The sequence below is a fragment of the Pangasianodon hypophthalmus genome, chromosome 15 (assembly GCF_027358585.1).
Source record: "Pangasianodon hypophthalmus isolate fPanHyp1 chromosome 15, fPanHyp1.pri, whole genome shotgun sequence".
Taxonomy (NCBI): domain Eukaryota; kingdom Metazoa; phylum Chordata; class Actinopteri; order Siluriformes; family Pangasiidae; genus Pangasianodon; species Pangasianodon hypophthalmus.
Genome location: NC_069724.1, coordinates 1,612,452 through 1,628,214, shown reverse-complemented (window position 1 = coordinate 1,628,214; position 15,763 = coordinate 1,612,452). Strand labels below are relative to the sequence as shown.

At 40.0% G+C, this 15,763-nt stretch overlaps 1 protein-coding gene across 2 annotated transcripts in view; it reads left to right on the top strand.

The window, feature by feature from the left end:
• si:dkeyp-23e4.3 (rho GTPase-activating protein 7) overlaps positions 1-15,449 on the top strand; it is a 52,984-nt gene extending 37,535 nt beyond the window's left edge. The window contains exons 2-14 of one of the 2 annotated variants that reach the window (XM_026938669.3): positions 599-670; positions 780-861; positions 963-1,026; positions 1,149-2,422; positions 2,520-2,690; positions 5,281-5,440; positions 5,598-5,796; positions 5,972-6,185; positions 7,478-7,592; positions 10,482-10,697; positions 10,804-11,018; positions 12,278-12,451; positions 13,189-15,449. In XM_026938669.3, the coding sequence (XP_026794470.3) occupies positions 599-670; positions 780-861; positions 963-1,026; positions 1,149-2,422; positions 2,520-2,690; positions 5,281-5,440; positions 5,598-5,796; positions 5,972-6,185; positions 7,478-7,592; positions 10,482-10,697; positions 10,804-11,018; positions 12,278-12,451; positions 13,189-13,297 (3,065 nt within the window). In that variant the 3' untranslated portion in view covers positions 13,298-15,449. The remainder of the gene's footprint in view (positions 1-598; positions 671-779; positions 862-962; positions 1,027-1,148; positions 2,423-2,519; positions 2,691-5,280; positions 5,441-5,597; positions 5,797-5,971; positions 6,186-7,477; positions 7,593-10,481; positions 10,698-10,803; positions 11,019-12,277; positions 12,452-13,188) is intronic. The other variant, XM_026938670.3, reaches the window with a different exon arrangement.
• Positions 15,450-15,763: the final 314 nt, after the last annotated feature.

The following is a 15,763-nucleotide window of genomic DNA, read 5'->3' as shown; positions in this document are numbered from 1 at the left end:
ATCTCTAAGCTGCACCATTTCATTTATTAAGGCTGTTCAGATCAGATGTGGTGAAACAACACTGCTCGTTGAAGCTACACCAGCTATATCCAGCATGGTTCTACATACAGCATACATCTCTTGCATTGAGAGCTGTAAAAAACCCTCCAACTGTTTACATATCAGAGCCATCTGGTCTATGTAGCTCCTGGTCCAGCTGTCTTCCCTTGACCCTCTTGTCGCCTATGGGAAAGACAGAAACTGCCCCAGGCACTGAGGTTTTATGGCGCACCAGCCAGTGTGGAGAAAGTATTTGTTTCCACCATCTGTTCCTGGCTATGGTCTGTTAGGAAAGAATCAGAAAAGGTGAAAGTAAATGGGTGGCAGATGAACAGAGCTATGTGGCAAGGTAATCTGGCTGCTTCTCTGTTTCTCCGTCCATCACGAAAAAGAGAGATGAATTCAAATTGAGCAAATTATTCAGTGTTGCCTCAACAATAATTCATGGGAACTTCATAAGAAAGAAGATATTTCTTTCATGTTCTGAAATATTGTTAATATTTTCCTGGTGAAAACAGAGCAATCAAAAATGACTCACTTTATTTGTTTCTCTTTTTAGAAATTGAAGCAAAGGAGGCTTGCGATTGGCTCCGAGCAGCCGGCTTCCCTCAGTATGCACAGCTTTTCAAAAGTAAATATTTATTTGGAAAATTCCTTGTTGTAATTAATTGTGGCAACAATCACACACTTTTAAATGAACAGTAAATAATGTTTTATATGTAATTCTGTTTGGCTTCTAGATTGCCACATTCCTATTGACATAGACTGGGTGAAGAGTGATCATGAATTCCTGGATAGTGACACATTAGACTCTCTCTGCAGGTGAGTCTGTGTTTTTATAGATTGTATTTTTCATGAGATGGGAATTTGGGGGATATTATACTACTCATTTCTGAGACATTCATGCTTTCTTTTGCACCCAGGAGACTAAACGCCTTAAACAAATGTGCGGAGATGAAGCTGGATCTGAGCAGATTCAAACGACGAGTGAGTTTATGAGAGAATTTGAGTTGAAAATAAATCTTCACACCATGAAACAAACTTTGTTTTCTACACCTGAACCAGGACTTACTGACATGAACTTGGGTCATTTGTTATTTGTAATCTAGGGTGAAGTTGATGACGATGTGGAGCCCTGTGCCATCAGCCCTAAGTGGTCCTACGACCAAAAGAGTAGGCGCTGGATACGTACAGACGGTATGGACTTTCTGCCATCTGTGGACAGCCCTATCTCAAGTCTTAGAAGGTCTGAAAGCTGTGAGGCTTCTCTGTCAGACAGCAGTGAGCACCATGAGATTCTCTCCATGCACAGCTCCAGCAGTGCTGACAGCGATGCCGGTGGTCCAACCCTCAAAACTTCCGAAGATCCTGAGACAAGCCGAAGCTCCTCTAGATGCTCCTCCACCTACAAACACTTGTCCCCAGACAGCTCCTACAGTGGACCTCCATCTCCAGGAGAGCCTCATAACAGCAGTGAAGAGCGCTTCACTGAGAAGCCTCCTCTGAAGAAGGGTCAGAGCCTTCTTCGCAAGATGGACAAGCTCCGACTCCGAGGGTCAACACTATGGCCCCATGCCCAAGGTGGGAAATCACGGTTTGTCATAAGCAGTCCTATACTACAGGAGGGTCATGGGGAGGACAAGCATGAGGAGCTCCACCCTCTTAACATTTCAGGGCTCCCGGATAAGACGTGTAGCCCAGTGTCCTGTGCACCACCTTATAGCTCCAGCAGCAGTCCCTCAGAGAACAGCAGTGCAGTCAGTACACCCAGTCCAGTCACCAAGGTTCGTAGTAACTGTAAAAGACAGAACATTCAATTGCAGGCAAAAGAACAAGCCTGTGTTAGTGAGCAGAAACTCCCCAACCAACACAGTATTAACGGTAACACCATATTTGAGATTCCAGATGGTCACAAGCCAGGCACTTTTCCCACCGTTCTGCAAAATACTGTGCTGTCACCCATTGATAACACCTCCGTCAACTGGAGGACCGGAAGCTTTCATGGATACCATCGCCGTAGATGTCGAAGCAATACATCCAAAGACCAAGAACCACCATGCAGTCCTCTGGTGGCACATGACCATCGTGTTAGCATTTATGACAATGTTCCAGATAATTTGCAAATTATAGACGACGATGTATTTTCAGCCTTGGATAGTGTAATGGAACGTATTACTGGACTACAGCAATTGGTCACTTCATGGACAGACAAACTTCCTGAAGATGGAGATTCAGATTTCTCCCACTCCAACTCTCCTTCCCCTTCTTCTCTGAATGACATCCACCTTGAGATCAAAGAGCAGAGTGAAACGGACCAAACTGGCCCAAAGCAAAATTACAACAAAATCTCACAGGAATGGTCACATACAGTTCAATTCTCTTGGTAAGGCACAATTCCACCACCTTCTGGACATTTTTAAACAGATCTGCTCTGCTACATTGCAATGGCAAATAACGTTGTATGGTTTTATCCATTTCAGTGCTCAGAAACTTCACTGGTGCAGTGAACAGATCCTCACACATAGCTCCACCCCCCGAGCCATTGAGTCCCAGCTTGCCCCCTGTGTTTCAATGCTGCAGAGACTGAGTCTGCTCAGATTGACTGTTCTGATGGACAAACACTCACCCTTCAGCAAGCAAGGATGGAACTGGTAAGATGAGCTAAGGCAGATAAAAACAATGAAGGAACTGCTGAAGAACAAATGTAATAATGTGTGTAGGAGTGAGAGAGACCGGGTTCAGAGATTCATTCATTATTTTTATATGGAAACACACATTCCCCAGACAAATGTAGTATATAACCATAGTTCTACTACTGAGCTGATGCCTTTGGAACTGCTGGAGTTTTCCTGTTTGTTTGTTTCCTTTCAAATACCATGATCAGGCCATTCACATCAATCCAAGTCCAAGTAGCGCTGGCGGTCCTCCACTCAGTTATATATGTAACCTACCATTCTACTTCCTTTCATTCCAGACTGCCATAGCAGTTTCTTTCAGTGGAAGCTAGTGGAGACTGTCTATCAAAGACATCACGAGGGTTAACAACAGCAGACAATAACAGACAGCACTCATAAATACTGCAAACACCATTATTTATTGAGACTCAAGTATCACTCAAGTATCAATACTACTTCCTGTTGAGGAAGAGAACCACTCAAGGTGCTGATATTGTATTCTTTTGATAATAAGAACACGGCTTTCAAGGATGTTGATATGCTGATGCCATATTTTTCCATTTTCCATTCACTTTCAGGTTTTTCCGTACACCCTGTTTCCCATTGCATTCTTGCTAACAGCTTTTGCATTTGCCCCATGCTCACTGCTGGCTCTTTTCATCAGCATTCAGTATGAACTGCTAGATTTGTACACCAGATGAGTCCATGTTGTCAACACTGAACCACATATTACCAAGCTACTTTACAAATTCACTAGACAGTAGCCTATAGGATAAGTCAAGTGTGATAGCCCCTCGACTTCATTTTGTTTGAGGCTATGTCATTAATAATGTCATCCTGCAACACCGAAATCTATGGGTACGAGCTGCTGCTGATCATTTTCCTTAGTGATTCCGCTTAATATGAAGAATATGAATATCAAGGCCATGCAGGCTGTCTAAATGCACATCAGGTGCATTTCAGTCAGCAAGAGGTTTCAGAAGGATCCATCAATCAGGAAACTTGAGCATTTTTGTGCTCGATAAGTAAACATGAGTGGTTAAGATGGATGGAAATACAACGAGTGAATAATAAAACATTCGACATTATAAGTTCCTGTGCGGAAACTGGAGTAAAACTGATTGCTCAAGGCAAAAGGACAGTGTAATTGACTTTTTGAGGGGAAAGTAATGGTCTATTAGCTTTAACAACCATCGGGCTAAGTACAAAAGAAATAACCTTGTTAAGTTCCCTACCCATACCCAACACACACACACACACACACACTGTATTCAGTATTCAGCACAGTCAATTCTGTGTATGACGCTTGATTTCAGATAAGTCTTGTCTGTTGCAGTCCAGTGACTTCTTCCTCTCTTTTCATTTCTAAAGAACAATATCAGCTGCTGTGTACAAAGCTACAGGAAGTCAAGAGATGTCTGTGCCATGTTTAGCCGGTAGTGGAACATCATTGGGATAATGGAATGAAGAGGATACTGATATTGTCTTTTTAATTGAATTCAAATGCGTAGTTTGATCCTAAAGAGCGTTAGGCCGAAATGAAAATGAAAGTCTAATGAAAAGCTTTGCTAGCTCCGATATCAAAGGAAACCATTAGATGGAAATTGGTAAATTCACTGTTGGAAGGGTTGGCTAGTTCCTAGAATCGGAGACTTGAATGGCTTTGAAGGTTCATCTGGATAAAATAATGAGAAGTGGCCCTTCAGCTGCATAGTTTGTGAGCACTGCAGTTGAGCTTCATCAGATCAGATCTTTGCAAAGATCTCTATCAATGAAAGTCTGAAATTTATCATGACTACTTTGTAAACACTTCAATATTTTTCCAAAGAGTAAACCACTATTCCTATTAGGTCATGTAATGCAATGACACAATCTGTATACCTTCAGTGCTCCAAATTTTCATATCTGTATTTATTTTTTTTGTTGCTGTTGTTGTTCTTTTATTTTATTTATGTCATTATTTTTGTTTGAACCTACCTGAGATATCTTGTTTGTCTATTTCCCAAAATATAATCAAAGTAGTAGGCTAATTGAAACCACCAAGACCAGGTAGTTAAGAAGAAATTAATAAAACTTAAATGTAAATGTGACATGCAGAGATTCACATTCATGTTAATTAACATAGTGTTTATTTGTCCCTCAAACCTGACCTTGAAATCTGACCACTCGCTCACCCCTGGAAGCTTCATACGGTATCTGACTGTTCGCTAACATGAAAGTAAAAAGCTTGCATAATTTTTTAGTCCCTTGCTGCACACGACTAGTCTCAACTAAATAGCGCGTCTTATATTCATATCCGTATCTGTATTTGTTTAACTCATTTCTTTACTAAGTTTCCTTACGTCTTTAAACGCTCGACTATGTGGAAGTAGAGAAGAGCACACTCCAACAGACAAATGAAATGTCAAACAAGAACACTCACAAGCTTTAGTGAAGCGGTCCATAAGAGATTCTTCTCAATATCTTTCAAAGGATATTATACAATACGAAAACACTTGACTTTCAAATAGAAATCTGTTTCCTGTTTGATATGCAACAGCTGAACATTATGTGTTTTCCACCGTAGGACAGTTCCAAAAGTCTACAGAAAGATAAACGCTTCAGAGCAGAAGAACAGGAAGGTGTTTGGTGTGCCTTTGCTTCAGAGTGTTCAGTGGTCAGGGAAACCTCTGCCTCCAAGCATCCTCAGAGCAATGGAGTACCTTAAGACTGAGTGCCTGGATCAGGTGAGATCCTCCATACATCCTTCAGGAATAAAGGTCATGCTAGAAGAAGAAACTTTTGCCTAGTCCAAAGGTAGATAAGAGCATTGGGCTATTTGTAGCGTCATAGGGTCATCATCATCATCATACTAACACATGTTTTATCATTTATGTTCAACAGGTTGGCCTCTTCCGGAAGTCTGGAGTCAAATCTCGAATTCAGTATCTAAGAGACATGATTGAGGCTGACCCTGACGGCTTTTCCTTTGAGGGCCAGTCTGCGTTCGACGTAGCCGACATGATAAAGCAATATTTCAGAGACCTACCTGAGCCCATTTTCTCCAGCAAGCTGTGCGAGAGTTTCCTGCACATCTACCAGTGTAGGCATTCCCAAAGCAGACCTCCTTCCATAGTGTATCTAAAGAATATTTATCATAAGAATTACAAAAAAAAAGACAGATGTTCCATGAACCTTCATTAAGTTTTCTGAGATACTTATCTTTCTGGATATCTAGTCTGATTTCTTTCACCGAGTCATCCTTTCATCCACCACAGACTTCCCAAAGGATCAGCAGTTTGCAGCTGTCCAGGCTGCCATCTTCCTCCTGCCTGATGAGAACCGGGAGGCTCTTCAGTGCCTCCTCTTCTTCTTCCATGAAGTAGTGGCCTGCGTGGAAGAAAACCAGATGACCCCAACGAATATTGCTGTTTGCTTGGCCCCCTCTCTGTTCCATCTCAATGTCCTCAAGAGAGACAGCACCAGCAGCAGGTCTTTAACATTTTCTTTAATAAATAAATTTAAAAATATTGGACATTGTCTGACAATCTAGCAAGTCAGATGTATTATAGTAATTAGTAAGTAATTGCCTCTTCCCTAAGTAGCTCTGCATTTCCCAGAAGCACTAAAACCTTATTTTAGGGCAGTTCTACACACATAAATTTATTCATCTCCTGCAAAAGTCTATCTTCTATGATCAAGCAGTACTTATGTAACAGAGTGCAGTTATTGACTTATGCACAACACCACATCTGGCTTAAATCTATCCTAGATAAGCAAGATGTTATATTTCTGGTACATTTTAGTCTAAAGCTTGACTCTGAATGCTGAAAAGAGCAGCATGAATGAAAGAGAGAACGATTTCAGAGAACCAGTTTTGTTTCCCGGAGCGATTCTATATAGATTTTTTTTTCCCCACCATCAGTTTTCTGCCTATGTACTTAAGGAGTGATATACAGTCATCTCAGGAAAAACAGATTTTTAAAAAAGGTAATGAAAGATGTCTTTCTGGTTAATTAGTTTAATCTCACACTGAAAATATGAGAGAAATATAACCTTTACCTTTAAGAAGTAAATTTATTCTACAGAAACTTTTTTAATGCTTTGGTAAAATAGAAATTCCTATGAACAAAATGAAACTGAAGCATTTATATGTTGAGTGCTTAGGAACTCTTATGCGATCATCCATGACTTCCTGTTTCACTGAGGTATAAAATCTGAGGTGACACAGAAGCCAAATTTCCATCACTTGTTTTTAGTAAAGGTCCAAATTCATTTGAATTTGCAACATTCACCATGTCCACACTTCCTCCGTGACATGCTGTTTGGAGATGATGGGCCATGATAACAGCAACGAGAGGAAGTCAAGATTGTAACAACGTCACCACCAGAGCTCCGTAGAGTAAACACATCCCAGTGGTTGAGTCTGCAATCTCTTGTCCAGCTCTGTCTTCCTGCTGTTTTTGGGTGGAGTGTTACAAACTGTCACACTACAGAATAATATCTTTTATGTAACTAAACACCAAGTGCTGCTAGAAGGAAATATATATAAACTGACAGGTTCTCCAGAAATGCTCCTTGAAAATGGAGCACAATGTTCCTTGAAAATGAAGCATTAAGTGGAACAATAACCTTTCATCATTTCAACACTCTCTCTGTCATCTCTCCCAGTAGAGGCAGAAGGAAGGAATGATCCTAATTAGGATTTCCACAAGGCGTCACAGCGCGGTCAGGGTATGAGCTGTGGAATATGCTTATGACATTTCCTGTTTTTTTGAACACAGGGCAGGCCAGAGGAAGTACAGCTTGGGAAGACCGGATCAGAGGGATCTGAGTGAGAACCTGGCTGCTACTCAGGGGCTGGCACATATGGTGACGGAGTGCACTCGACTGTTCCAGGTACTGTACCCTTTACCCGGCGAATTAGTTTTAGGTTTAACCTTTCATGCAGGTGACTTGTCTCCACCAGTGGCAGGAGGGTTGCTTTCAATGTCTGACATACACTATATGGCCAAAGGTGTGTGGACACCTGAGTATTGAACAGCCCATTCTGAAACCATGGGTATTAATAGTGTGTTGCTCCCCCTTTGCACTTATAATGAGCTCCACTCTTCTGGGAAGCTTTCCACTAGATGTTGGAGCGTGGCTGTGGGGATTTGTGTTCATTCAGCTACAAGAGCATTAATGAGATCAAGCACTGATGTCAGATGAGGAGACTCCAGTTCCAGTTCATCCCAAAGGTGTTCAGTGGGGTTGAGGTCAGGGCTCTGTGCAGGACACTCGAGTTCTTCCACTCCAACCTTCACACACCATGTCTTCATGGAGCTCGCTTTGTGCACAGGGGCATTGTCATGCTGGAACAGGTTTGAGCCTCTTAGTTCCAGTGAAGGGAAACTGTAATTCTATACAAATGTGTGCTTCCAACTTTATGGCAACGGTTTGGGGTAGAATCACATATCAGGTCTCCACATACTTTCAGCCATATATTGTATATTACATAAATTATAAAGCAAAAATGTGTATAACAATATTATTTTTGCCATAAATCCATACAACCAATGTATGTAGCTAAGGGGTGGCCGGTTACAAATGTTATATCATGACAATTCTCACTGTGATAGGCTGGTTCGAAACTTTATTTCATCATTGTCCAATAGCGAGGAAATGGTATGCCTAGCAAGCTAACACAGAAGCAATCTGTTCCCTGGTTCCACTGATCACAACAAACAATAACAGCTGATTTCTTCAGTTCATTATTAACTACCGTTAGCTAATGGCACTGAATTCGTAATTCTAGCATACTTCATAAGATGTAATGTAACGTTTTGTTAAATGTGACCTTTGTTGTAGCTTGCTAAACACCAAACAAATGATGCTTAGCTGTGTGAATTTCATGTCCAATGGGGATCCTACTTACTCAGACTGCACATAGATAGGGGGCACCGCATTATGTTATTTTTTTTTATCGATGTAGATTAGTATTTTACTCCACCCTAGATTACCACCCCAATAAAGTCATTAGATCTAACCTGGCCACTCCATTAATGAATCGCATCCTCAGATGAATCACAGGTGAACCAGGCGTACAGAACTATTAAATGGAAGACTCAAGGCTGTCTGTAAAGGAAAATCAAGGTCGCTGGAATGCTGCATCCTTTTCTATTTTGCAACAGAGATTTTGCATTTTGCTAAATAGAATAAATGTATTAATATTGAAGGGTTGATAAACCATTAAATTAGATTTGAAGCTTAAAAACTGCAAGAATTTCTGAAAGTCTATTAACATACAGTAGTAGCTGATATACTCTTATCTACTCGTATTGTACGTTATGAAGGCATGTAGATAAAACGTTACGCCCAGCACTGCACTTTTCTCTGCTTGGTTAGCAAGGAGACTAGATTAAAAACCAATATTACTTTCATTCATCTTTAGCATATACATTAATAACATTTAAGGCTGCGTTAATGTACTTCTGCTGCGGTTGGTGTACATTAAACCTACCATGTTAAATTGAGCAGAGCCAACATGATAAAATATAATCCACATAATGTTGAGTGGTGGCTCATTAATTAAAGAATGATAGTAACAGTCAACTCCATAATTATTGGCACCCTTGGGGTAAATAAGAAAAAAATGAATAATTCAAGTGATACTTTGATCACTTTTAACACAATATTTCTTTATACAAAACAATTTGCTTTTTGTGATGGCACTGACCTACAACCAGGGAGACACGCAAATCCAGTCAGTGCATCTTTTCAAACCAATGCTCACGCTATGCAAGAGGGCAGTTGAACACTCAGTTTACAATCAGTACATGACCTCCAGATGCACATGATTGGCTAGTGTCACTGTGATTGACAAGGGAAAGAGGAGTAATATCATCCCTCGCACCCTGCCTGAGTGGCACCATCAGGATTCAAACCCACAACCTCCTGATGATAGAGTGAAGATGCTTCTGTTGCACCACTCAGGATTCTTAAGAGACCACTAGCTGCAACAGAGCCCTAAAACATTAAAGATAAACCATCTTTTACAATGAGTGTGAATTCCACCAAACATTCTGATGGTGGGCCAGAAAGTGTGAGCTGTAGTGTCCGTGACACTCAGTGAAGTTCATGGACTGCCTTTTTGTTGGTTGCTCTTAGGAAGGGTGTCTTTAAATCAGCTTGTTTTAATGTTGGTAATGTCTTGAAGATTTTAAAAATTGACATGAGTCTGATTTTGGGGCTCTTCTTCTTTGGACTTTCCAATTCTTTCACTGGCAAATATTCAACTGTTCCAAACTTCTGAACCTTTATTATGGTATTACGGGGTATTGAGCTGCTTAGGGGTTTTATAGATCCATTAGCTGACTTGTGCAGGGTGACAGTACTCAACCTCTGCGTTAAAAGCTTTCATATTTTTCTCTTAATGATATAACAAAAATAGTTTTACTTAAATCTTAAATATTATTTAGGGGGATCAATAAATTTTCCAAAATACTAATTAAAAATAAAATCTTATGCTATTAGAATGAAGGTAAAGTAGTCTGTCTTTCCATTGGCTTGAGTGGAAATTTTTTAGGATTTATGTATAATGTTTTGTTTGCATGTAATTTGGGGTGCCAATAATTCTGGAGAAGAGCGTCTGCTAAATGCTGTAAATGTAAATGAGATGACTATAATTCGTTAATGGCTCCAATGTCCTATATATGTAATGCATCTATAATACTATAGATTTGTATTTTACAGATTTTTTAGTATAAATATCACTCACCACCCTGACTAAATCTCACCTTAATTCAGATGCCACATTACTGGCACGAGAGGAATCCCAGCACCTTTAACGAAGACGGCCTCAACATGGACGCAGGCTCTGCTTTAAATACAAGCGAGACTGATGTAGCAGACCGAGCCCGGCTAGACGTCTCCGTCCAGCAGCTCCTGAGGGAGGCGAGGGAGAAAACCAAAAGCTGGGTAACCTGCTCCACCTCCGATCATGTGGATGTGGCATTTAAAAAGGTGAGTGGTCATGTGTCATAAACTTGAAATCAAGTTGTGAGCAAGATGGTACATTCCGAAGAAAAACAGAGAGGGTTAAAGGATGACAAGGAGACATTTGTTGCAGGTGGACGATGGTTACCCGCTGCCGTTGTGGAGGGGGACAGTGGAAGTGGACGCTCCTCAGAAAGATGTTTTCCAACGTGTGCTAAGAGAACACGACCAGTGGCAGAGCGACCTCCAGCACAGCGAGGTGGAGACCTTGGACAAGGATTCTGAGATCTACCACTACACCCTGCAGGCGGTTGGCACAAGACCACCTCTACAACATCTGCTTTTGAGGTACTGAGTTCAAATCCCACACTGCCAAGCTGCCATGGTTGAGTCTTTGAAAAACAACCTTCAACTACTCAGATATTCCTTTGTATAAAATGGAACTGTTGGTACTAATAAAGATGAATGAATAAATAAGATTAACCTCATCAGGAGGACAGAGGCAGTTAAACAGGGATAGACTGGAGGAATCATGTAAAAAAAAACTGAGCATTACAAAAGATGTTTTTATCCGAGGCAACGTTTATATAATTGCAAAAGTTTTTTCTTTCGTCAAATCACATGCGTACATTCTCCTCATGATGTTTAACGCCAACTTCCGTTAAAGTTAGAATACTAGCTGCGTCTCAAAGAGCACTGGCTAGCTAAACAAAAAAGCTTGTAAATATGGCAAGCTAAATAGCTGAGGTGGCGAATAACTTTACGAATAAAGTTGTGCTGGAAAGTGATGGCTCAGTAGTTAAGGCTTTGGGTTACTGATCAGTAGGTCATGAGTCCAAATCCCAGCATCAGCAGCCTTAACCAAGGATAAAAGCATCATCCAAATGAGTAACTCTAGCAATATGGCTTTATTTCAAGGCTATTAGTAGGAAGAGACAATCAGAAGCAGGTCTCTTAACAGTAGCATTTTTTCGTAGCTCTAATAACCCTTTCTAACCCTTGGATCTCTGGGGCTATTTTGTTCATTTCTGCATGCTTTTGATTTTGCCTATGTATATACAAAACCTTTAAAAATGTTTGCCATGTTTGCCAAGTGTCTGTTTTCTGGGGGGGTTTTTTTCCAGTGGAGCCTAGTCAACGTGACCGGATATTTCTTTTTTCACTTTTTCACTGTTTCAAAACACAAAAAAAGAAAAATAATTTAAAAATTCCTGTTTGTTTATATAGACAAAAAGATATTCCAACGAATGTGAAGACTGTCCTGTGCGCAGTCTGATAATCAAAACAAACATGAGATTTTTTCTATCAAACTTACTTTATCTCCGTTTCTACATGGTGTGCCAACACCGAACAAAAAACACACTAAAGTTTCAAGCCAGCACTTTTGACAGGCCGTATTGCTTAGAAAGCTGTCATTTTTTGCGGCATTGTTGTAAAAAAAATTATAAGACTTTTCCTATTACTGTAAAAAGAACTGACATGATCTAGATGAGATTTTGTATAAATGTTTTCCCCTTGCCAGTTGAGTAACTTTTCAAACTACAGTCTCCAGCAACAGTATAATACTCATGTTCAGCTTTTGAACTTCTCGACCCCTCTACCTGCAGGACATGGCAGTCTGATCCTTCATCAGGGCCTCTGTTCGTGGCGGCCACTTCAGTCGAACACGCTGACACACCAAACAGAGGGGTTACAGCCCAAGTGCTGTGCTGCATGTTCCTGGTGGAGCCGACGGGGCCAAAAAAGTCACGACTCACACACTTTTGCCGCACAGATACCAGGTGAGTACTAGTGATTTACAAGGGTGAAAATAATGCAAGATAGAGAAAGATTAAAAAAAACTCCCAGTGGACGTTCTTCTGTATTTTCTTGGGAGATCAATTTGTTCCCTGCATAACTCATTCGAAGCAAGGGCTCAGGCAGCAAGTACAATCAATGAAACATAAGGACATAATACAAAAAGACGATGTTGAGAAAATTGAGGCGCGCACCAGGGGTGTACTGTCATAGTGAAAAAAACAGAGCGCAATCATTTGAAATTATTGCGCTACCTCCTTTGATTGGCATCTACCTACTAGCTGACAGGTTTGGGAACGCAACGGAAGAGACTATATATTTACCTCTATATTGCACTGTACAGTTTACTGCCAAAGCAAAGTTACAGGTCTAGTGCTGCATGTTAATGTTAATTAAATTCATCTCTGTCACACCCGTTAAGTTAATTACAACCACTGTAGCAACAGAGAAGTCCACTCAGCTCTTCCTATTCCTTACTCTTATTAAAACACTTTAAAAAACACAGCAAAAATGTGGTAAGTAGAAGATTTTTTGACATTAATTTAGGCCAGTGGCAGCTTCTCATGTTTATTTGTTCCTTTTAAGTCTGCTTAACATTGTCTGCGAGCCTAATGGGGCCGATCTCATTAGCTAAGAAGGAAATTGAAAGTAAACTGGTCTTTGTGTGAGGCTCTCATGGCCCATAAATCTCAGGCAGAAAATAACTGTCTTTCTTTATCAGGGGCCGATCTCTGGAGTGGCACAATAAAGTTGGTGGGCACCTGCTTTCATCCACCCTGGTGGCAATTAGGGACTCCTTTAAGTCCAAGACGAAAGACGCAAAGCTATGAAAGGACACCGAGGAGTGATTCATGCAACCTTGAACTGATTTGAGGCCCTTCAGAAGAACAAGAGGAAAATAAAATATCGTTGTATGAGGAGTACACAGGATTTCAGAAGGTGTTTCACAGGCAGCACAGGACAATAACAGAGCCTTTGTAACGCAGAGACGAGTCTGGTTGACGAAGAAGAACAACCATATGATGAGATGTTCCAGGACAGTCGGTCTGCTTGGCTGATCAAGAATGACTAGGAGGAGCGTCAGAGTAATGAAATGTCTTATCCCATTTGAAGGACCTTTTGACAAAATAACAGACTGCAAAGGTGGTCTCTGACACCCGCAGTTTTTAAAAGCATTAAAAGGACGACTGGGTGACGATGTGAAAATCTACTTCTTTGGGGAGTCGCTGTGGAAACACCACAGGTGCTTTACCTCCAGTAGTGGCTTGTGATCATAGATTTCGGTAAGGCAGGACGACATTAATAACGACAAAACAAAAAGTTGAGAGGGTATTTAGTGAATTTCAAGAATCCACAACATACCGTCCTCCAGTGTACAGTCCAGCAGTTTGTTTTGAGTGGTTTTTAGATCTATCTTTGTTCACCTGTGTTCCTTACAGAAGGTGTGTTTCCCGAAGAGCTAATATCATTAACCAGGGTTGCCAGGTTTCAGCAAAATTTCCAGCTATATCTCAAAAACCACACAAAATACCTGAAACTAGCCCAAACAAATTTGGGCATTGGAAAAGGGAGACACATTTTTCTCAGCCTTTTGTGTGGAAAACAAGGCCACTGTAGTGCGCACTCATTTCTGATGTACGGATATTATCCAATCCATAATCCCCCTTTCCCTCTCTCAGCCATACAACAGAAATGCTTCTGTACATCATAGATGCACTGTCTGCAGAACACGTTCCTTTGTTTGCGAAGACTTTAGTAGATTTAATTCCGAATATTTGCTTTAAAACAAGATCTTGGCGGCTGCGTCGTTTTTTTTTTACTAGCTCAATTTGGTGTAAAAAAAAAAAAAACTGCGATCCTGGCAACTCTGTTATTAACCGTCCTGTCCGCTGGTCCTCCTCTATTAAAAATGTTCATAAAGCAAGCATGAGGCAGCGTGATTCCCGCCCCAATGGGCCTCTATTTATTAGTGTGATGCAGTTCCCATTTTGCAATAATAACTAAACGGAGCTGAATGGGGCAGTGAGCACACTGCACCACGATTGCACAACATCTAGAAAGGCGAGCGAATCAACAGAACATCTGTCAAATAGCAATGCTTTTTAAACTCATTAGTCGTCCAAAAGAGGTAATTAGTATTTCAATGGAATTTAAAATGTATTGTTTTGTGTGAATGAGGACTTTATGAAGATTAACACTTGTTGAATAATATATATGGTGGGACTCCACATTACCTGCCTCTATAGACGAGCCGCCACTCATTATGTCAAAGTGTAACAGTTGTACAATAAGGAAATTCGTTTGTACATGAGCAACTATGACCCTGATTCATGTTGGAAACTGTAACTAACATTCGCATATTTATTCCAAAGTGTTCAAAAGCATTTCTGACAACGCTTAGCTCCTCCACCGGAGAGGGCATGAATGTGATGTGGCATGTTATAGTGGAGTTTAATGATGTTCACTAAATGCCAGGCTTCTATTAACGTTGCAATCTGAATATGTATTGGTACATATTTAAAGATGTGTGATTTATTTTATTGAACTTATAAATCGTTTTATGATGACTTAATTTAATATATCAATGTATTAAATGTTACAGAAGAGATTATTTAAACGTATGTAAACCATTAAAGATGGCTTGGACTTGCTGAGCGGTTTTATTAAACTTTCTTCACTACGCAGTTTGCTACCTTTTAAGCTAATCAGCTCTAAGCAGTGCATTCATTGTTAAAAATATATTTCTTTCATTTTCATGGATTTGAATGAAACCTTTATCAGATGGTTTATATGCATGGATTAAAATGTCGCATAAAGATTGTATTTTCGTACAGAAAACTGTGTAGTATGTATTATCAAAATGCACACACGTTATCAAAAGTTCATTTTGTGTTTCAAATCAGAATAACTATTATAGGAATTTTTTTATAATTTGATGTGTAATAAATTTTATCTGTGAAAATTTCTGTGACTGAAGCAAGGTCATAACGCCTCCTTTTCTCACAACACAGACATGATTAATACAAAACATCATAACTGAAGCTATAATTTTCTTTCACTGGAGTGTAAATACAAAAAAAACTTTCTAATTAGCATTAATATTAGACGTATTTTGTTAGATTTGACACTTTGGTGTAGGGCAAAGTTAAATTCAATCTTTTTTTTCATGTTTTTTTTTTTTTTTTTGAAAAAAAAAAAAAGCCATTTTTGACCGATTGATGAAAGTTTTGGTGAAAAACTTCAAAATTTTCTTAGGCATCCTTAATTAATATAATTAACTGATGATAACTATATAC